The sequence below is a fragment of the Diadema antillarum genome, unplaced genomic scaffold, assembly GCF_040938485.1.
Source record: "Diadema antillarum isolate AM-2024a unplaced genomic scaffold, OU_Dant_1.0 seq00000871_RagTag, whole genome shotgun sequence".
Lineage (NCBI taxonomy): Eukaryota > Metazoa > Echinodermata > Echinoidea > Diadematoida > Diadematidae > Diadema > Diadema antillarum.
Genome location: NW_027271737.1, coordinates 741,972 through 765,867, shown reverse-complemented (window position 1 = coordinate 765,867; position 23,896 = coordinate 741,972). Strand labels below are relative to the sequence as shown.

The window sequence follows — 23,896 nt, the reverse complement described above, 5'->3', positions numbered from 1 at the left end:
ACCGAGATCTGACTGTTATCCATGTGTGGTCAATAGATCAATAACCCCCTCCCCCAACAACAACAACGACAACAACAACAACAACAACAACAACAACGACAACAACGACAACGACAACAACGACAACAACGACAACAACGACAACAACGACAACAACAACAACAACAACAACAACAACAACAACCACCAACAGTTTCAGTAGAATTTTCCTGAAGTCAGGAATGCCAATCATGCAAACAGCACCACTGACAGTATTCTGAGTTGAAAAGGCTTGTTTTGTAGAAAAACAGTATTTTTCCCTCTCCTGCAGTAAACATGTACATAGAAAAATAGCATTTGGCATGAAATTGGCAGTGTTTTCTTTTTTGGGGGGGGGGTGGGGAACAAACATTGTCAGTAGAAATTACTGAAAAAAAAAAATCAGAAGTTGGCATCTCTGTGAAGTTGTTAGGCTGATTGTGATGACTATCTTTTTACTAATCCTCTGTGCTACCTTTCAAACAGGTACCAGGAAAGATAGGTGTGGTAAATCCTGGCTCAAATGGATCTTTTTCATGTCTACATCTATGGGGAAAGATGCAAGAGCAGAGCCAAAGATATTAATGCACTGACCTCACATTTCTAGTTAGCATAGATATCAAACACAAACATCAGCCCACCATCTCACTTGCAATTTGGTCTGACATAACTTTCTGACTTTTTCAGATTACTAGGCAATCGATCGGTATGCTCAAAAAAAATCCTCTCCCCTTAAACAAACAAAAAATAAACAAACAACAAAATCACACAAAGACAATACATTAACTATGGTACATAATTAGACAAAAAAGCAACAATAATCTCCAAATCACATGTATATACATGCACATGATTGCTGAGTTGATTGCCCTTTATATAGTAGACTCTTTTTTTCCCTTTTTCATCATACAAGGTTTCTATCATCATTCTAAACAATTTAGTTTGTATTTTTCCTCTTGATTTGTAGAGGTCAAATTTAGATGGCTAGATTGAGTGGGGACATTCACCCATCAAATGGGTACAGCAGGAAATAAACTTGAGCTATCGTTGGTAAAAGGATGTAGAGATATAGAACACTGAAAACCAATTTGCTGAGTCTGGCCTGCTTTTCAGATGGATTTCATGGTACCAAACAACAACTGAAAGATTAGGAGTCAAAACATTGTCTCACGCAATATCTGACCTTCTGATTCTCTGTATCTACACCCAAAATCTTTGGCACAATCCTGCAGGACAAAATTTTCCACAAAGTGCACGCTGCCCGAGTAGGGATGGGTGTTGCTCATAGCTGATTGGGCAGCAACAGGCATCACTTCCAATATCACGAGGCAAGCCAATACTCATCTCCCTTATCTATTACTAATTGATGTTTTAACCCTTTAGACCTCTAAACCTCTATTCGTACTGCCAAAAATGTTGATAAGTTCAAGTCATTGTTGAAAACTTATCTGTTTACTCAACTTTAATTCTGTTGTTGTTGCTGTTGTTATATCATAATATGTACATGTACGTAATGCTGTATCTTATTTCAATGTCATACTTCTTTTTTCCGGATCAATGCGCTTAGAAACATCAGTATTAAGCGCTATATAAATGTTATTCATTATCATTATAAACTGTCAGCAGCTGCAACAAAAACAACAACACACAAACAAACAAATCACCCTTGCATGTATTTGTGTGTGCCTGCGTGACTTTGCCTGGTTCAATTCAACCCCGCATTGCTCTTCTCTACAAATTCAATCACCACAAAGACATCACAAATCTGTCTAAACCTATGTTAACTATGTGAAATTCAATGTCTCATTTTTCCCTTTTAAAAAAAAAAAAGAAATCCTCACTCTTTTCTCAGCTCCTTCCTTCAAATGGCTACTAAAGTGGGGGTAATCCTCTGATGACCCAGACCTATGGTATTTCTACCTTGAGATCAATGTACCAAGTAAATGAAGTTCCAAACAATCAAGGTGGTATTGATACTATAAGCTGTTCATTTCTTTGCTGCATAGGAAAGACATGAATACCTATGCAACTACATCCTTGTAGTTGAGTTCTTGGTGATGGCATTGGTAGTGGTGATGGTGGTGATGGTGGTGATGGTGGTGATGGCGGTTGATGATGCTGCTTCATATCAGTGCTTATGGTTAGCTTGTACTTATTACTGTCATCACAATCCCACTGCTACCAATGAGTACTTAAACCGTTTGCTGTTACGATTGCTACCATTGTAACTAATATTTTCACTACCATTACAACTCAGAAATACAATAGCGATGATAATCATCAGTTGTAGCAGTTGTAGATGCTGGTAGTAATTCCTACAAAATTTACTTAGTAACATTTTTTGCATGATTTGCTACTTTGGCCCTTGGGGATTATATACCCTACATGTTTTTTTTTTTGTGTGTGTGTGTAGTCTGTGTTGTTATTTTGTGAAATCCCTTCTTTAAGACCTGGGAGTGTGGGGATACCATGAAATGGGGGAGGCTGGCCCGGCTTACGGTTTTGAGAATCCCTGTAATGAGTTGTGTGCAGTTTTATAGTTGTGTACGGTTTTTAATTCCCTAGCCAGAACCATTTGTATTACCCCATTGGGCAGCAAATGTGTGGGGTCACCCACTAAATCCCCACGCTACCAGGTGTTATAAAATGCTTGTACAAACACTGTCTTCTGTGCTACCTGCTGCTGTATGTCTTGACTGTAAAGATTAATAAGAAACTGTTGACATTCATAATTTGTTTCAGTGAGCAAAATGCTTCAATAGGACATGATTTTGCCAAACAGTTCTTACAGCAAAGACTGTTTTTATGATGAAATACATCGAGTTTTATTTATATTAATGTTACATATACAATGGCAAAAGAGTGTTATTCATAATTCCATAAATCTTCTAAGAGCCAATCTCTAAAAGAAAAGAAGTGTACATTAAACACACATAAACACACATATATGTGTGTATACATATGCTTGTGTGGGTGTCTGTGCATCTTTGTGTGTGTGCTCATCCTTTTTACGAAGCAGTCATAAATCAAAATGGGGCTCAGTGTGAAATGATTTTGCATATACCATGCAGTGGGTAATATCAAGTTTGGTGCCAGCGCTATCTCAACACGAGCATGGGCAATAATCCTGAACTTGAAATCAGTCAGTCTTAGCGGGTTGACATCAAAAGTATGATGTAATTCCGGTAGCTAGTGCTGGGCCTGGAGTTGAATGTCATCTGCTGAACTGTGCTCCACCATTCTTGTTGGCGATTTATGCATTTTTTCCCCACTGATTGACACCAGCCAATAGGGATTATCAAATTAGTCAGTTCAAGTTTGGTGTTGGTAACTGGCATTATTAGTAGTTGTGCCAGACCCAAATCAAGGTCTGGATGCACAATGTACCCATTCACATCAAGTTTTTGCATCGTTGACGCCCATGCTTCTCAACCTTTTTCAACCAGACCCACTTTGGCTTCCACAAAATTTTTAGATAGTTAGATAAAGTCTGATTCTTTTTCATTTCATTTTTGGCCAACATCACGGCCAACCCGCTAGAGCTTTGCAACCCATCCACTGAGAAGCTTGGGTCTATGCTCTCGCAATGTTTGCCATTGGAATACACACAAACAATTGAGACATATCCAAATAAATCCGAGCATGGAAGCAAAATTAAAGATCATGCTTTGGAGAAGGGATGACATTTGCGGCATTTTAATGTCTCCCCATCATGGGTTTAAATCTAAGAACATAATATTTTTTCATATTTGACTTGAACAAAGCATTGCCACTTTTTCATCAGCATGATCCGATGGACTTTGTGGTGGTGTGTAGATAATGCTAGTGTTGGGGATCGATGATTATGATCAGTAATGCCTTCCTTAATGAAAATGTAATCATAACCGTTTAATGAAGTTGTACTGGAGATAACACCAGCACAAAAACTGAACTTGAAATCACCCAATGAGAGAGAGAAAAATGATAGTTACCTGATGTTTGTTTGTCTCTAGAGCTTTCTTTGCCTTTCCAATCAAGAGCTTAGGGTCCGTCTCGAGTTTGAACGAGACGACAAATGCCTCCGGTGCCCAGTGGTGGATGAGGAATACAAGCATCTTGGGCACTGCTGACAGCTTGATCTGAGGAGGGCCGTGAGAAGACTGCAGTTTGTGCTCAGGCTGTGGAGAACATAAAAAACCCAAAGAAAACAAAATGAAATAGATTTAAAAAAAGATTACAAATCCTGGACAACTTCATACAATGAATCTGTAGAGGGGTAACCTAACCAGCAACCTCACGTATTATGTTGCACAACAGGTTAATCAATTATATTATGTTCCATGGCAACGACTGGAATACCTGGGAATATTGGTCCTAATGACAGCAATTTTCCGTGATATTTCATGACATAAAGCCACTTGATATTAATATTATTATCAATATCAAATCATTATCTAAAGAAAGGCATAAGCGGCTGTGAAAAGCAGTTCCCACAATTTGAAGTAGACTCTGTATTATGTGCACTTATAGCACGAGTTTGTGCACTTGTAGCCAGAATTCACGCATGTAGCACGCATTCACCCGCTCATGCAACAGACGAAACAAAATCAGGTGTTGAATTACACGGCCTCTTTCCTCAGCCTATAGTTTGCATTGACGACACTCTGATATTGCACATGCAAATCAAGTGGACAAAAATACAAATTTTTAGAGTGCTGCTTAAATGCCAAATATAGATAACATTGCTATGTCAGGCAGGTTGCTACAATCCCACTTGCACACTTGACTACATCAATTAAAACTTACTGTCAGGCAAGTAGCATGTATATTTCTGGTAGAATCCCATTTTCTTTGCTTATTTTCATTTAAAATATCATAATATTCCTGGTCAGTTTCCCTTCTACCAAAGTGTCTGATATTGTGTAAATATGAAACTATGGGAGAGCTAGAATAAAAAGTAAATGCTAAAAGGTTCAAAATTGGTTAAAAGCTCTGAGTGACCATGTTTGCCATACTCAATACCTCCCATATAGCTGGTAGTGTTAGAATAAACCCTACAGTAAGTAGTTCATTAGCATAATCCATGTCTTCATAGATCTCTTGTAGTAACCGCAAAAACCTAAAAATCATGTATGCTGGAGTGTTTCTTCATGATTTCAGTGTCATATACATCAGTCAGCAAAGTTCACCAAATTCTGATAATGAGCTGCCACAATGTTTGATAATGTCTTGAGCCATGGACCTTTTGATTGTCTTCTCTGTCATACAACTATGCTCCCACTAAAAATCTTCCCGTACATATCATTTAACTTGTTTCACCCTTTCACATAATTTGAGCACATTATTCAACAATCTCTACACAGAATGTGACATATATTGAATTATTACACACATTTTAAAACATTTGTCTATTGCTTTTACTATATATGCAGCTCATTGATATCATGCTCAACCCAGAACAAGTTGTGAAATTGCATGCTGTAGATATCAACTCCAGCAGATCAATGATTTAAACAGCGCCATCTCAAGTCCATGGTGGATGCTTCAACTAGTTCTAGACAGCTAAAACTGAGAAAGCTTTGATAATACGACCTGAAACAAAGATCGAGCACATCCAACAGCAGACCACGGTATGAAAAAATCAATCAGCACATACAAAGGAATTGTGTTCTTTACTAGCACGCTCTGTTAATTAGAATATTTGCACTAACCCCACAACAATTAGTGCTTGAACTATAACTTCAAAACAATGTTTAATAGACTAAAAACTTTTCACTAAAGCCAAAATAACGATCTTTCAATATCAAGGAGCAATAAATCATCCTTTACAACAATTTATTTTATGAGACAACCATGGCAGACATTAGGTACCTTGTAGTCTGTGCTACCATTTAGCATCATGCTATAACCAGGGCTCTACACTAACCCATTTTTTCTACTGGTCCTGCCTGTCTGTTGAACCAGTAGGGACCCAGTTTTTCCATTTTTTACTGGTCCATTCCTGAAAAAACAAGTTACTGGTCCAACAGTGATTTTTACTGGTCCTGGACCATCGGACCAGTGCCAGTGTGCAGTCTTCTATAACAGAGAGACAGACTGTACGTTAGGTGGCAACTTGCCTGTAATCACTTATCTTTTTCTATGATAAAGCTATGTTTATAGAATACTTAACACCCAAATAACTGATACAACTATGGTGATAAGTGTGCAGCCATCACTTACACTAGCTATCTGTATCAGACTAATTACCACTTATTGCTCTGGACAATTTTGCAATCAAAGAGAGGATTCTTTTGCAGGTATGGTGGCTATTGAAAGAATATCTTAATCGTTATTAGCCACAAGCTTGATTAGAGATTTTGCATGCCTGCTTGCCCACAACTCCCAAACAGTGTATATAATAGGATCTCCTAATTGTCCTTTTCACACAAAACTTACACCAAAATAGGAAACCTTGAATGTCACTGTACTGCACACTTACACTTACATTTTCATACATGCCAGCTGGTAGGGAAATAATTGAAGCTTTAAATTTTAACAACACAAAGTAAGATTATTTTCCTCTTCAACTGAATTCTAAAGGGCAGGGTGTTTTTTTTTTTTTTTTTTTTTTTTTGCTACAGTTTTGTGAAGATGTTGTCTTAACTGAAGCCCTGCACTAAATGGTCAGTATAAAAATGATGCAGATGTCTGAATGTGTTGCTAGGAATTGCATGCATAAGGTAACTATGAATTTGTTTCACCCATGAGGTGCAGCCAAAGTGGTTTAGACAAGTTTCCATGATAATTTCCACATACACGCTATTCCTATTAAAGAAGAAGAAGAAAAAATCTGCATCTTCTACTTACAGAACGATGGACATTTTTTTTTTCAACCATGTATTTGGTAATTACTGACACACTGCAAATTTACTGAATGTATGACTAGCCATGCATCTAGTAATTAACCCATTGAGGACAAGTCCTGAGTATACTCGGGCAGGTGTCTATGGGAAATGCATGTTGTAGCAATATCAGTCCGTCCTCAACAGGTTAAAGAAACATTGCAAATTTCCTACACAGAGCAACTTGACCAGATGTATGGCTGTCATTTAATTATAATTGGATTTATGTCCCTATATATCGTCGGTGTTTTCACGAACCGACGCTATTTCGATTTTGGTCAAAATTTTCAAAATCGAGATATTGGTACCAAATGAAAGTGCTTTCAAAACTCTACCAAATCCCAAAATTTTAGATCACAAAATTAATTATTCTTAATTTTATCAAAGAAAGAAAAAAAACGACGGTACTCGAAATATCGAGAAATTGAGAAAAAGGGGTTTCACGAACCGACGCAGTAAAGATACGCCGGTTCGTGAAGCCCGAATTGCTAGGGTGAAGAGCAATGCGGGTTTTACGAACCGTCGCAGTTGCATTATTTTGAGCTTTGTTCAACTTACTGGCCTAGAATTAGGTTTTGGCCCTAATCCAGATCTCAGAGTGAGAACCAAACCTTCTGAAAGATGAATGACGACCTAAGCCAGCCCACTGTCCACGAGTGAAGTGAATGGTAAGCTATAATCCTATTAAAATCATGCTCAAAATAACAGTTTCAGTTGGACTACCATAACCATTAATTGCGGTAGAGTGTAGTCCCATGTATTCAATCGCGTGATGCTTATGAAGCCTAGTCTGTAAACGCCATCCAATTTCAAATTAGATCCCAAATCATATTATTTATAGTTTCTTTTCAACTTATGTCGTTACTTATTTATAGTTTCTTTTCAACTTATGTCGTTACTTCTGAGACTACTGAGTACTGTAGTCGTAACGTCTGTGTGCAAGACATGCAAGATGTCAAAGTCTCGAAGACACTCATGGCTATGCCTTGACTTGAGTTGAAAATGAAATCATGAGATTGACAAAGTAGGCCTACTAAACTAAAAAAAAAGTAAAAAGTCTAAAAGTAAAACTCAAAGGAAGAGTAAAGAATAAAGTTAGACATGTTAGACTTTAACTTTCAAGTTTAACTATTAAGTCTAAGTTCAGACTTTACTTGTAATACCAGTTACTAAAACTAAGATCAGCTGAAGTCTAAGACCAAGTCAAATTAACACAGAGTCTATAGTCTAGCTCTAGATCTACATCTAGACTAGTGGTAGTAGTAGGTAGAGTCCACCCATTTCCCCCCCCCCCCAATTTTTACTGGTCCATTCCTGAAAAAGTTACTGGTCAGTGTCCAACAGTGATTTTTCCTGGTCAGGGACCGTCGGACCAGTGCCAGTGTGCAGCGTTGGTGTAGATGTCATCTATGACAGTATGTGGTCTAGTGATACTACCTACATGTAAACACTACGAGTAGTACTCTACAGGTTAGGTGGCTTTCCTGTACAGTGCAGTGTTATAGTATACTTGTGAATTCAGCCCTAGTACTGTACTGTGTGTAGATATGTGACATTATGTCTAACGTTAGTTCGAGTGGAGTACCTTTGAAGCACAGCGGTGGGGCTTTTTTTCTCTAAAACTTGTGAATGCGGCCCAACCAAATGGCATTTACATATTTACGCATGATTGATAGTGATACAGTAGCGCTGTCGATTTCCACAGCAGCCATACATAATCTTTTGTCCTTTCTTCTTTCCTTTTTTCCCTTTGTTCTTTCACCCTTTTTATTCTTGGAATCGAAGGACTTCTAAGAAATGTCCCTCGACTGATTTAACCAGGACTCTTGAGTCCTGGTAAACCTAACCTAACCGAGTAACCGTTAACGTTTGTTAGGCCTAACATAACAGTAACACTGACTTAGCCCTGTATTGACTTTGTCTTTGGCCGACTTACTGAGATGGCGAGTCTAACTCTTTAACGTTAGTCTAAACGTACCGTAGTCGTTAGATCTGTCAGTGTCAGTGTCACCGGTTATTGTATATGGTGCCATCTGTAACGTACGTTAACAAGTTGATGTTAGTTATCTATGTCAACTTACTGATTCAGTAATAGTGGTACTGTCATCCTGTTGGATATCGCCGCAATATCATCCGTGACGTGTTAATTTCGTGTCACAAAGACAAAAGTTGCCAAGATCTAATAGTATTAGATGTCTAGATCTAGATATAGTCTAGATCTATAATATAAATTCTGTGTACCACTGGTAACTTAAAAGTGAAAGGTCTAGACTTCACTTAGTCTATAATTAGACCAGACATTCATGAGGCAAAGGCCTATTTAGTAGATCTATTCTTATTCTATTTTATTAGTGGAAAAGTGAGCAAAGAAAATGGGATTGGAATCCCATTTTCTTTGCTCACTTTTCCACTAATAATTTATATTCTTTCTGGTCAGTTTATTATGTCTTTACTTATTCTATTTTAACGTCAATTCCTACTAACTCGCCACGTGTTATTCCTAAGGCCAAGGACTTCCAGGTTAGTGATTGTTTTTTTCATAAATACCAAACAGCAGACGTGTTTCATTTGCATTCTTGCACAGACTTCATGAAAATATGTGCAGTATCAAAGAAATATGATGCACATGACAATGCCTGTGTTTTATAGGTGAATGGTTAATACCTTTAAAAGCTGAATGATAATGTAGAGTCTAGGTCTAATTAAGATGTTACAGTCTCTGATAAGAAACAGGTTTGATTGTCATAGACTGTTTCCCAAATGCAGGTACATGTAGTAATATTCAGCTATTTCAATGCAATGCCTTGTTTACAAATACACTGTACGTGTACATGCAGATTTATATTCATGTGAATGATAATTCAATTTCTACATTCTACATTACTAAGTGCTAAATATAATATCTTGCATCAGTAAAATGTGTAAATGACGAGACAATTTGAATATGCACCAAATACGAACAGCAGCATTTTTTGACATTCTTTGATCCTGCATAGGCCTACCATTTTGTTTTATGTTTAATATAAATAGAGCAAAATAATTTCAACTTCAGTTTTGTTGGCTGATTTTTCTTTCTTCTCAAAATTAAAGTTGTATCTTGTACCATGATGTTTGATTTTAATCAAAAGTTCTTAATTTCTTTCTTTTCTCTCAGATGACTGGTGCCATGTAGTAGCGAAGAACTGGACTGTCTCAGAAAAGACTAGAAATGTCGCTATGGCGACTGGTATGCCTCCGCCATAATGCATGATTCTCCTAATAGGTCTATAGTACATTGTGTGACAATGTGTGATTACATTTTCACAAAATTGGCAAAATATTAAAATGACATGTTTGTCACAAATGTATCAAATGTTCACCTTCCTTGACCTATGTTTAATTGGATGAATAGGAGAGCATGTATTTGGGGATTTAAGAACTTTAACTTCGACTTTGACCCTTTCATAAGTTTACGCACTTGAGTAATTGTCAAGGTATGGAGAAAAAGTGCAATTTCTGTATTGAACAGTAAATTGTAATCATTTTCATCTGGCCTTTGATTTATAAGAGAATCAATGTCAGGCAGAACATACATAAATATGAACTAAGTTTAAAGATAACTTGAGCCACTTCAGAGATATGGAGAAAGAAGTAAGTTCAGCACTTTCACTTGATCTTTGACCTTTTGACCTTTGACCTTCTTGGCAAAAAAAAAAAAATCCCAGACAATCTCTAGTGGGTTATACATGCATACATCAAGTTTTAAAAAAATAATCCTGCTGGCATTGCATAAATACAAGGAAAATAGTAAAATTTTGAAGTATTGCCCTTGACCTTTGACCCCTGACCTTTGACCACATGAACCCCAAATTCCCTAGATAACCACTGCCAGTCAGTACATGCATATATACTTTGTTCCATAAAGATACCTTGAACAATTTCCAAGATACAGAGAAAAAAGTGAAATTTTAACATTTTACTTAACCTTTTGACCTTTGACCTTTGACCTCATGACCCCAAACTTTCACCAGAGAATCTTACTTGGTAATACATGTCTACACTTAGTTTCAAGAAAATATCTTCAGGTATTGCATAGATACGGGGGAAATAGTGAAATTTTAAGCATTTGACCTTGACCTTTTGACCTTTGACCTTGAGCATGTGCACCCAAAAGTTGATAGGCACAACTTCACCCCCTGATACACATACATGCCAAGTTTCATTAGGATACCTCAAAAGGTTTTGATAGTTACCCTGTCCACAAAATTCATTACGGACGGACGGAAGGACGGACGGACGGACGGACGGACGGACGGACAACCCGAAAACATAATGCCTCCGGCACCACTTCGTGGCGGAGGCATAAAAAGGAAAAGTATAGGGTCGTGTACATCACCAACGGATGTGAATACAATGGTAATGTAGAGTCTAGGTCTGATTAAGATGTTAAAGTCTCTGATAATAAACAAGTTTGATTGTCGTAGACTGTTTCCCAAATGCAGTTAGTAATATTCAGCTCTTTCAAAGCAATGCCTTGTTTACAAGGACATGTAGATTTATTCATGTGAATAATAATCTAAATTCTACATGAGACTTACTAAGTGCTAGACATAAGATCTTGCATCATTAAAATATGTAAAAGACGAGACAATTTGAATATGCATCAAAGACGAACAGCAGTATTTTTTGACATTCTTTGATCCTGTATACCGTTTTGTTTTATGTTTAATATAAATAGAGCAAAATAATTTCAACTACAGTTTAGTTGGCTGATTTCTTTTTCTCAAAATGAAAGTTGTATCTTGTATCATGATGTTTGATTTTAATCGAAAGTTCTTAATTTCTGTCTTTTCTTTCAGATGACTGATGCCATGCAGTAGCGAAGAGCTGGACTGTTTCAGAGAAGAAGAAAAAAGTACAGCATCGTGCTGATCATCAAGGAATGTGAATACAATGGCTTAGGAAAGAAGACAATCTACAGATAGGATAGAAGGGAGAAATTGGGATGAAGGGCGACAACATAAGGACGGTATATCTACATTGAAATGTGCATTTAAAGTGGAAACCTGAAAGGAGATCCTAAGATTGAAGGTGAAAACAATGCATTCCATTCTGTGATGTCGTAATTACAATTTTGCTACACTTTAATAACACTACAGAGAGATATTCATATCAAGGAAAGCTTCATGTGGATATGGAATGTTAGATTTTTTTAAGTGTTCATTGGTATGTATTTCATGATAATAAATCTTGAAGGTTTTGTGTGGTAATCATAACCTTGTGATAAATCTTGATAGATTTCTAAGTGCACATTGGCAATATTTAGATGATGCTGTAATCAGATTAAGTTCTATTCTCCTTTATTCTTTTATTTATTATTTTGTTGTCTTCAACCCACTTTGAATGTGTCACGTATGATTCTTATAAACATGGGAACATGCACTCCATGTAACTGATAGGACTTATAACAAATTGATATAATTATTCAACCATCACTAGACAGTTCTGTTATAAGATGTTCTTTATTTAACTAAAATTGTAAATTATGATACGTGTATGTTCCCATGCAAACTCACAACAAAGTACAGAAATATGATTTCTTTTAATAATAATTCATTATGTCTCTAAATTTACAATTAAAGAAAGTGATTGCAATAAGGATGTCAAACATTGTATATTAAAATAATAGATTATTCATTTGTCTCCATCCGTAGTAACGCACGCAACTGCAGTGTGCAGTTTGTAGGCTGCTGTGAAAAATCACAGGCAGCCCAAGCAGGATTCGAACCCACGACCTCTGGATTACTAGACAAGCGTCATAACCACTAGACCACCGGAGTGCCCTGGCGCTACCTTTACACATGAATAATTAAGTATAGAAGGGCTTGGGGGCGCTTCGAAATTTACTGCTCTTATTAAATATGTACATGTCATTTGCAACTCAACTAAAGATGATTAAACACACTGAAATTCTTACTTTAAATGATATTCATAATCTGGTTTTTTTTTTTCTTTAATAGCTTGGGATGTACACTTTATACACTCTATCGGTTTTTTTTTTTGGTGGGGGGGGGGGGGGGGGGGGAGTCAAATTAGCCTTGGCCCCTCTCCGCCGTCTTTTTTTTTTTCTTTAGCTGCATTTTTTTTAGTCATCACATGAAAATTCGTCTGCATCCACCCCGTAGTTTTGCTGATGACCTTTCTTTTTAATTATTTTAGCCACACACAATTTTGGCCGAATTTCCCCACCCCTCTTGTGAATTTGCTAGTACATGTACCAAAACACATTCTCAGAATGTGTTTATAGTACTGGTGGATTAAGGATTCACAGGGAGGGGGGGGGGGTCGGCCAAAATTTCTCTTTTCTCATATGTAACAAGCCCACGGAGCGAAAGGCTGATATTATGGGCTTTCTACACACATTTTTAGATGCTAATTATTGGTTAACATGAGCACGATCATTTATGTTGTGATTAATTTGTTTCCTTATATATGTATGACTTCAATTAGAGACTTAATTGGCTTGGCACTCCTTACATCGACCTATTTTAGACACCCATTTCCTTCTCTCTCTCATGCTTTTTCTCTACTGTCCTGTGAATAGTGTAACTACATGTACATGCAGTACCTCTTCTCTTTTGTATGATATACATCAAGTTTTTATCTGAGCATATGGGTGTTGCAGCACTCTCAGCTTCATGCATATGCAGCAACATCTTTGTGTGTTCATATACATAGTTATGCTTGATATATTAATTTGAGAATGTTATTCTTTCTCTTGTATATGTTCCGTCCGCACTCTATAGATGTAAATGTACGATGTAAGATTTGGTGTGCATGTTCGAACTGTGTTCCTCTTTTTGTGAACATACAAGAACTGATATAATAATGAACTTGAATTACACATATTCTTGAATCTTGATTCCATCTCCATTTGCCATTAGATATTTATTGATTTATGGAGCTCTTCCACAATTGTTATCCTTCCCATTGTCATTACTCATCTCTGAATGATTCAAATTTGATATTTTATTGAGGACCTATGTTTCTTCGATTACATAATGTACCTCTTCAATATATTGCTGCAAAAGGCATAATAAAACATGACCATTATTATATATTGAAAATGAAGCTTGAAATTCTGATAGTGTTGATATTTATGTATTTTTAGGAGTTTATCAGTTTCGAAGAGTGCATGCAGGATGAGTTTTATGTTTTTATATGATCAGGTGCAGCTATCATAGAATCTGTTGAGCAGGAAAGAGAAAGATGGAAAATGAGGAATTATGAGTGAATTCGCATGCGAGCCAAATGACAATAATGACACTGATAAAAATTGTGACAAAGTAAATGTCACAAATATGTGGAATAATAAGAAATAAAGAAATTAATAGATTATTTCAGAGAAAGAAATAACAGAGTGCATGCATGAGTATGAAAGATGAGTAAATACATGTAATTATTACTGACTGGCACGTCTTTTTCCCAAGATTTAGCGGTATCCTTCATCTTAGAACAAACATTCATAATTATTATGAAAGAAGTGAACTGAATTTGAATTAAAAATAATGTGAAAAATAAAAAAGCAAGTTAAAAAAAGTTAAAAAAAACAGTAAAAAGTAAAAAATATGAAACACAGTATACCGAGTGCATGTATTACCAAATGATAGATGTCCACATGCAAAAGTGTTAAATAATAATATATCCACAAAAACGGGGGGGGCAAAGAAATCTTTGGAACGATCAACCACAGCTATAATGACAATACATGCGTGTACTAAATGAAGATGAAAAGAATGACAATACTCTTTTTAGAACAACTAAGAGAAACTGGCTTGTATTATCATCTTAATTATCACTAAATGTATTGTAATCATCACAACAATCATTACATGACAATTAATTTCAATTAATAAGGTTATTGTTGATAAGCAGGTATAGCCCTAATAGTATTTGTATGTAAACACATACGAAAATGAAATAGCGACGGTTCGTAAATACACGCGTATTGCACGTTACCTATTGCACAGGCCCTACAGCGCGGGTCTCACGAACCGGCGTAATACAATTTACGTCGGTTCGTGAGACCCGCGCTTAAGTACATAACCTATGGTGCGCGCAAGAAACGATGGATTTACGAACCGACGCAGTGAGTTTGAAGACAGAAATATCGTAAATTTTTTGAATTCACACTAAAATTACACTATGGATAGGAAGAACAACTTCCACTCTCATCACCCTGTCAAAATTTTCACACACAAGACAGGAAAAGTCATTGAAAACGTTGTCTAAAACTTGTGAGATCTTTAAACGCGATTTTCTCAGAATTGCATTTTCGCTCAAAAACGAAATAGCGTCGGTTCGTGAAAACACCGACGATATGTGACCGCGCACCACAATTCAAACAAAAAGTCACACCCCTTGATTTTATGTGGGGACTCAAAAAAACTGAAATGGTTCAACCAAATCAATTTTGAGATTTTCATATTTTCTGAAAGAACTATCCTTCTTCTACAATAATTTTCAGTTTGGTATCTTAACATGAATGGGAAAGTGTGCTTTAAGCAGTTTTTCTACAACACTTTTGGGGGAAAGAGTAGAATGATCAGGTATGACTTATAGGCCGCTTTTAATGTCTTGAAATCCTTTGCACACTCTTCGCTTTCAAGTCTAATAACTTTTGAAAGGTTTACGCTACAGCGTTGAAAGTTAGCATTAATCATGGGCAAAATGTGCTAATTAAACGTGCTTAATTTCAGCTTAATCTGATAATCTCTTCATTGTTGTTGCTCCAGAGGTTTACATCCTGTGTTTTGTCTCTTTCATGGCATGGCTATCACGGCATGCAAAAGATTAAGCACTTGAATAATGTACTTCAGAGCCTGTTTTTTCGGTTTACACTTTCCAGAGTGTGTGCTTTCTTTCCAGTATTTAGGTAGGTTAGGGGAGTCCATTTGAAATGAGTTATACATCGTTTTAAAGTTTAGAGTCTGCTCTTTGAGAATCTGCCTTTAACTAAAAATCCATCTCTGGTGACTCTTTGTTTGTTTTGTGGTGCAGGGTCACATATATCATAACAGAGTTAACAGTGGCTATCATCAGAGATTGTGATAATAATTTGAAATCAAATGTCTGGTCAAGGGAAAACAAATCAAAGCACAGCTCGCAATCACTGAGACTGTGGAGATTTCCCTCCCTGATCCGTGATACAGAGTGACAGAATTCTGCAAGAGATATGATGGCACAATACTCCCTATTACGACATGTACACTTCAAGTAAGTCATGTGCTAGCAAATAATCAGAGTTTATTCTAAAAAAAAAAATTAATACGAACCAGTTCATCTCTTGGAATGTAGAAGTCTGACACAGCGGCAGCGAGGAAGATCATGGCACTGTGGCGGAGCAGGGAGAGGGTCTCAGAGATCCCCCGCAGGAGGTAGAGGTAGTCTTGGAGCGAGAAGAACGGAATGATAAGGAGACTGTTGGAGCTGAGGGCCTCCTGTCTGGCCTTGACCAGCTGGTAGACTTTCACCCTGTGTGATGGGTTCACTATTGAGGAGGAGAAACAAGAGTCATATAAAAACAACTCACATAAATCAACATTGTTTCAACTGATACATGTCTCAGAACTTCATAATGCATTACTTGGCATTCATTTCTGCATCATCTTTAATTGAGTATAGACAAGTTTATCATCAACAGACAATACATGGTCTTTCTGACTTTACTCCATTCTTTCAGCATCTTCGAGTTCCTTTCTCCATTGAAAGCAACATTGTCAGTGACAATGGCATAATGGCATACAAGGTATATAACCTGGTTGTCCTCCTAGCATTGGATATGCCTAGAAACAGCTTGCTTGCCTCTTTCTCCTGGGCACAAAGCAAGATTATTTTTCTGTACAACTACATTTCAAAAGGGTAGATTTCCTTTTTTTTTAAATGGTTCTGCGTTCTACATGTTTACAGTTGACTTACACACAATGCACATTAGGGAAATATCTGACAATCTAAAACAAAGTAGGTACAACATAAGCTCTATGAGAGACGGAGGAGTGGACCTGAATAAGGATAAAGAAACTTAACATCACAGCTGCAAGGTTAATTTCTATGTGGGGAAAGGGGACTAGCTTCATTAGTAATATCAAAATATAACAGCAGCATGTTAGCAGGCATAATAAGCAAAAGGTCTACCAAACTTTGTTTTGCTACTACATGTATTAGGGAGCCATGCAATCTTATGCACACTATTGAAGTGCTTCTGGAGGGGGGAGCCTCCTTAGACATCAGACCCCCCCCCCCCCCCCCCAAAAAAAAAAAAAAAAAAGCCTCATTTTACTTCAGTTCAGTGAATAAAAAGCTAACAAATTCAGCTGTCAACTTGGACCAACTTGTGAACAGCACTGACATCTGAAGGTGGCATTTAGTGGAATTGACAAAAACATTGCTTTTACAGTTGGGGTGGTATTCTGAAATCCTTCCTAGGAAGAAATTTCTTCCTAAGTCAGGATTTTTTCCTAAGTGGTATTCTGAAAATCTTCCTAAGTTTCTTCCTAAGTAGACTTAGGAAGAAACTTAGGAAGGGGGCGGGAATATGCAAATTTCTGACTTAGGAAGAAGTTGGTATTCTAGAATGCACTTAGGAAAGAATTTTAGGAAAATATTTAGGAAAGCTCCACCCCTGTCCTAAGTACATTGTTAAGAATAGCAAACTGCAAGCATCGTGATAGGCGCGCTTGTCAGTCATTGCACGCACATGTACTTTAGTGCGCGAAATGAGCGTGAGAAAGGGGACATGACGCGCACTCTTGTGTTTGACCCTACGTCATAGTAATATGCGATTGTCATTGGGTAGTTCCTTATGATACGGCATTTCGTATTGGCTTAGGAAAGGACGTGGGCGGGGATAAGGATGGCCTAATTTGCATTAAGAAGTGCCTAGGAAGAAATTTCAGAATACCAATTTTGTCTTTCCTAGGCACTTCCTAAGTTTCTGACTTAGGAAGAAACTTAGGAAGAAACTTAGGAAGATTTTCAGAATACCACCCCTGGTATTTAGTCGTGTTCAACAAAGTTTAGTTACAGAAGTTCTCATCAGAAAAGATTGGGGAAAGAGCACATTCTCTTTGAGTAATTACCACTGGAGTGCTCATTGCCTCAAAAGCAAGTTCCATAACACATAACCCAAGTAGCTACACAAAATTAAATAGAGGATGATGCCAAGGCTGCTCTTCTATTTAATCATGGATTCATTAACCCTTTTTGTGCCAGGGACTTTGGACAGTTTATAAAATGCTATGGGGTTTTCTGTGCTTATCACATTCAAAGCACACAAAGGGCTATTGAAAGAAATCATTATCAGGGCAACAATGATCAAAGCAGATATCATATCACATATAATATTCACTATTTGAATCCCTGACAAGTTAGAAGCAAAATAAGACTGAGCTCATACTATCCACACAGATGTGTCCATCATCTGAATGCAACTACAAGACACCATAAACACCTCAACTTGAAGGAAACAGGTACCATGGTAAGTGCCTAGATTTAGATATGCTGGTTAATATGCAGTGACAAACCTTGAACAGAGGCCGTGTCTGAGTCATCCTCTGTCGTCAACGTGAAAAGGTCAAACAGGGACTCATCTGGAAAGTGCCTCAGAAAAGGCTTCGCTGACTTACTCCGCTGCAGAAAGATAACTGCATAATCTTCTGCGAGGAAGTATCTGATTTTAGTAAGATCAGGTTTGAAAAAAGAAAAGATACACAAACAAATTAGTTATGAGCAAAGGGTAAAAGAGAGAATTAAACAAGATGATTTTGAAGCAATTTACTGCATACTATCAAAAACTGCACATTGTCTACAATATCAAATCATCCCCCTCTGTTACAGTTGAGATGCCCTTGATGGTACTGCCAAGATGAATTCTAAAACATTATACCCTTCCTCTGTGCATTTTTTTTTTTCTTCTGATCACCCGGTAGCAGCATTTTAATAACTTTAAGAAATGCCTAATGCTAAATCAATCTGCCACTTCCATGAAAAATTAGAATATCTCTTAAGAGCTCCAGGCCTCGATTGAAAAGTAACACAATAAAATTTGCAAAACTTAACTGCACAATAATCAGGAGCTAAAGTTTTGAAAAGAAGGCTTGAAATAGAAAATATCAATCACAGTCAGATAAAATTTTGTGACAGAGGAGATGCTTAGTTTCTTTAGATTTCTCCTCATCTGCAAGAACTTGAAGTCAGAGGAATCCCCATACTCAGTGGATGCAGCTCCTCGAGTCCCAGTGCTGAAGTTGTCAATGAATCTGACTGTCCGGCTCTCAATGGGCACTGCTGTTCCTCCAGACTACTGGTAAAACAAACAAAAAGCATAATGTCATATGAATAGCTTTCAGGAAGTGAAGGTATACCAGGTACTCTAGATATTATTGGTAGAGAAAATAATTTCATTCCAGAGCAAAAAAGAAAGGTATAATGGCTTACGTACAAGTACACAACTTTTTTCTAAAATGCACTGAAAAAAACATTCTATGTTTCATTTATAAACATTGGTGAAATGTCTGCTCAAAAAAGGACAGACAGACTGAAGAGTAAAAGTAATAAGAGCAATGTCATTTGCCATGAGGTACACACAATGTACCATATTGCAAAAATAAAAAGAGATTCCTTGAATATCACATTGTCCATAAATCAATATGCATATCAACTGTAGCTGACATACTGAATACACACCACCTAAATGAGGTACACACAATGTATTGCAAGAATAGAAATAAATTCCTTGAATATCACATTGTCCATAAATCAATATGCATATCAACTATAGCTGACATACTGAATACACTCACCTAAATGAAAAGTATTCTTTCCACTACGGTACTCACCATAAACTGTGAACATCAGTTTCACGGCATTCTACACTTCATGATAGTGTATGCAAATTAATGTATCATCCAGCCTTCAATAGTTGAAGTACTAGTAGGTGGTTTCATGGAGCAAGTACTAGTATACCTATCAGAAAATGCAAATAAGGTGATACTGTAAAAGTGGAAATTTTCAAGGTGTTGAAATTTTCGCGCATTTCGCGCAATCAGAAACTAGCGCGAAAATAAAAGCACACGAATATTTCTGCTTGCCATATGCTCATGTAGTTGGATGTCTTGATACCGCCGAATTAAAAACCCTAGACCAAACTCTATAATCTAAACCTAACCCTAATCTTTACTCTAACATGTATCACTAACGGCTGAGCGCGAAAATTAGTCCCGCAAAAATATCCACTTTTACAGTAGTCCATTTGGAATGTCTTTGCCTCCAGTGCACTGGCCTTGTCTCCCCTGTGCAAGTTCAGTACATGATGTTCAGTAACAATCGCATGACTGAAGTACCGGTACTCACTACTTTTATGAACCAGCAATTCTAAATAACTATACTAGTTTCTATATAAACTAAAACAAGGAGGATAATATCAGAATGAGATAACTTAAAAAATGAATACTTCAGTGCATAATTCTCAGCCTTAAAAGCACATCATTGCAAACTGAATAACAAATAGTACCGGTAGTACGGCTTTATTCAAAGCAATAACACGATAAAAGCTATCTTTAATTGCCGTCACACCCACATACTATGATTGAATCAAGCATGAAAAAAAAAGAACAAACAAACATTATTTTGCTCTTCAAAACACGGGCATTTTTGTCTCATTTCACCTGTCCACTGTAAGTAAAAAGCGAAGTATAGTGAGGTGCCCACACCTCGTCAGGGGCCCGAAAACCATCACCCTGCTTAAAATTGCTACAAGTGCACTGAACAAAAATTTACACCCACGACTATGTTCAGCATGCTTAATACTTTACAGAGTTACCACAACCAAGCAAACCGAGTTGAAAACCGAATAATTTTTGTGGTGAAAATCTTAAGTTTATATTAGGAATACGTGTCTAAGTATCATCACGGTCACCCGCACGCGTCTTTCACGTGCTTTGTCTATGGGAGGGAGGGGTGACGAGGTGTGGGCGCCTTCCCCAGTGCACAACTAACATTAGATTTCTTTTCTGCATCATTCACGTTTGACGACAATAGCTGCAAATTTCCAGTATTGATCCGTGAACTTGTGGTTCTCCTGGAATCTTCAGCATTTTTTCAGGTTACCGGTACCGTAGTTATGGGTAAAGTCGGCCTAGCGGGTAAAGTCGGCCGCCAGCGCGCACAGTACATAAAATTGTACTGTGCGCGCTGGTGGCCGACTTTACCCGCTAGGCAGAGTTTACCCATAACTACGGTACATGCAGAGACTCCAACTCTCCCGTTTTCGACGGGAGATCTCCCGCCGAAAACCCATTTTTGCAAAATCTCCCGTTCTCCCGTTTGAGATTTAATTTCTCCCGCCCTGGCTCTTTGTCTCCCGTTGGAAAGGATTTCTTCCATATTTCTATCGTATGTTGAAAAAATAAGCCTTAGATAGCACCAGAGAGCATCTAGAACCCTGGGAATTTCGCGCTTCGCACACATCAACTTTGAGTCTCCCGTTTGCTCGGGGTTTCAGGCGGGAGAATCTCCAGATCAGAAGGTACTTTGGGTTGGAGTCTCTGTACATGTGAGAGGGATTTCATAGAATTTCAGTGACGAAATGTGATTAAAACATGCATAAACATTAACTAAGACGAGGTGCGGCTCGTTATGTGTGAACAGGGAGGTGGCCACATCTCCCTGGTGCGGATGGAGCGCCCCGATCGAGGCCGGAGGTTAGATCTATTTCATACCCCTCACGTTAGCAGACGACTAGATCTATAAATATAGGATAGTAAATCCACTCTTGACGTTAGTAGACGTGTCTAATACTGTAGACTACTAATAATGATGAGCCAGGGTTGCCCTTTTTCAGACCTGCCATGTAATAACGATTTTTATACTAGAGTTCTACGTCTAAAATGTTAGATCTGAAGGAAATAAACGACAATTCAAACAGATTAAGTAACCAGCATGCAGTTAGGGACCACTGACTGGATCTAACGTTAGTCGTGCATAGCGAAACACGCACCCACAGGGTAACGTTATACGGGCTTTCACCTTATCGGAATTTACTCGACCTGCAAAAATTTCACTCTGATTCAGATTTGTAATTACCGTGACAAGGACAACGTTTTTCTTGGTACTCTGGTGATGTTCCACAAATTTGGTCACTTGCTGACATGTCTCCTGAAAATCTTTGGGAGCTGGGAAGTCTTCGAAAAACCGATCCATATCGACTTCGAGTTTCGGCAAAAATTAAATAGTCTTTCTCAAGACGTAGTTTACATCAAATGTGGCGCTCTGTACTGTTATCTTTGGTGTACTGATCCACACCATCCATATCCACCCCACCCCCCCCCCCCCCCCCCCCATTAATACCCGAGATGTGGAAATCTTTCAGTGTTCGTTTGTTGTTGTTTTTTAATCTAAGACCGTCCAAATAATTAAAGGGACTTTACAGTACTGGTCGAGATGGGGATTCATAATTATTTTGAACATTCCTCGGTGAGATAATGAGAAACCTCTTATACGCCAAAGAGCATATTTTAAGAAGGATTCATCGTTTATTTGATGAAAATTGTTTTTCAAATGGCTGAGATATCAAAAAAGTGATAATAATAAAAGGTGACAGGCCATGCCTTTTATTAGGATCTCTTTGTTCACCTTGTTTTTGGATATCTCAGCCATTTCCAAACCGGTTAGTTTTCATCAACTTGATACCCCTTACGAATTGCATGCTCTTTGACATCTCATATAGAGTGCATGGTTTCTGAATATCTCGCAAAACGTTAAGAGCTAAATCCTCATCTCAACCAGAACTATACACACCCTTTAACCAAAAATGTGCACAAGATGGTTGAATTTGAATTCTGAAAATGCGAAAACTAGAGGAATAACCCTCTCTGCCCTCACCTGCTTGGTCCAATCCCATTGATTTTTGTACACTTTCAGACTGAAAAATTAATATTATCAGATTTATGAGTATGTATATGGTTGATGTTGTATTACATTGGTATCACATATTCAGATAGGGCCTCATCCACGTCAAACTCTCCTTATGATGACGGTCCCCTGATTTCTCCTTTGTTACAGTATTGATGCCTTAATTATTTTGATTCATATGTCACTTCAGACTGATGTTGTTACGCAAATGTATATTTTTTTTTGTATTGATTTGTATGTTATCTGTATCATTCTGTTTTCATTTGCAATTGTATTCGGAGAAAGAAAATGCAGAAATAAACCAACCAAACAAACAAACAAACTCTATCTGGAATGGCAGTTGTCATGGTAATGACAGAATCCATGCATGTATCGTTATAAGTTGCTGTGTTCTAGCAAGAGTTGCTATTCTAACAATCTTTTATGAAACAGGGCCCTGATCCTTCACTTCCAACAAATTTCACCAAAATGTGCACCAGATCGCTAAATTCTAGGTCAGAAAGTGCAAAATCTCCCTCTTAGGAGGACTAAGACCCGACCTCCCCAACGTTTAACTCAGTCACCGTGCTGCTCCCTCGCGCATCATCACAATGTCTTCCAAGTTTTGCCCCCTAATCGTGAAAACGGATCGACGCCCCTGTCACATAAGACCATTACCTGTTTCACCTGTTTGATATACAAATTACTATACCTCGATCTGCTCGACATACGGTAAAACGGTGATTTCTTCCAGCATTAGGGCCTACCGGCATTTTCTAATATGTCAAGAAAGAAAATGCCAACTATTACATCCCCTTTCACCCACTAATAAAGAGATAGATTCTACCACAGCAACATGCAGACAGAATCCCTATATGAAGATAACATCATACTCCATAGGGCCTACCTTAGACATAAAGTTTTCGGGTAAAGGATCCGGATGCCTAATTTGCCTAAGTACCACCTCCAATTGTTTCTTGGGAAGAAATGATTATTCAAATAACCATTTTCTTCACAGTTGGCAAGTAAAATGAGCAATTGTTAAAAACAGAAGAAGAAAATCATCTATATACCAGAATTGATGAGAA

General features: G+C 37.6%; 1 protein-coding gene across 1 annotated transcript; it reads right to left on the bottom strand.

Moving 5' to 3' along the window:
* Positions 1 to 558: 558 nt before the first annotated feature.
* LOC139740672 (uncharacterized) lies at positions 559 to 22,125 on the bottom strand. The gene is made up of 6 exons (XM_071651244.1): positions 22,002 to 22,125; positions 19,130 to 19,218; positions 18,443 to 18,588; positions 16,196 to 16,410; positions 3,990 to 4,175; positions 559 to 564 (listed from the first exon to the last, which is right to left on the bottom strand). The coding sequence occupies exons 1-6, from the start codon at positions 22,116 to 22,118 to the stop codon at positions 559 to 561; spliced, it is 759 nt and encodes a 252-aa protein (XP_071507345.1). The 5' UTR covers positions 22,119 to 22,125.
* Positions 22,126 to 23,896: the final 1,771 nt, after the last annotated feature.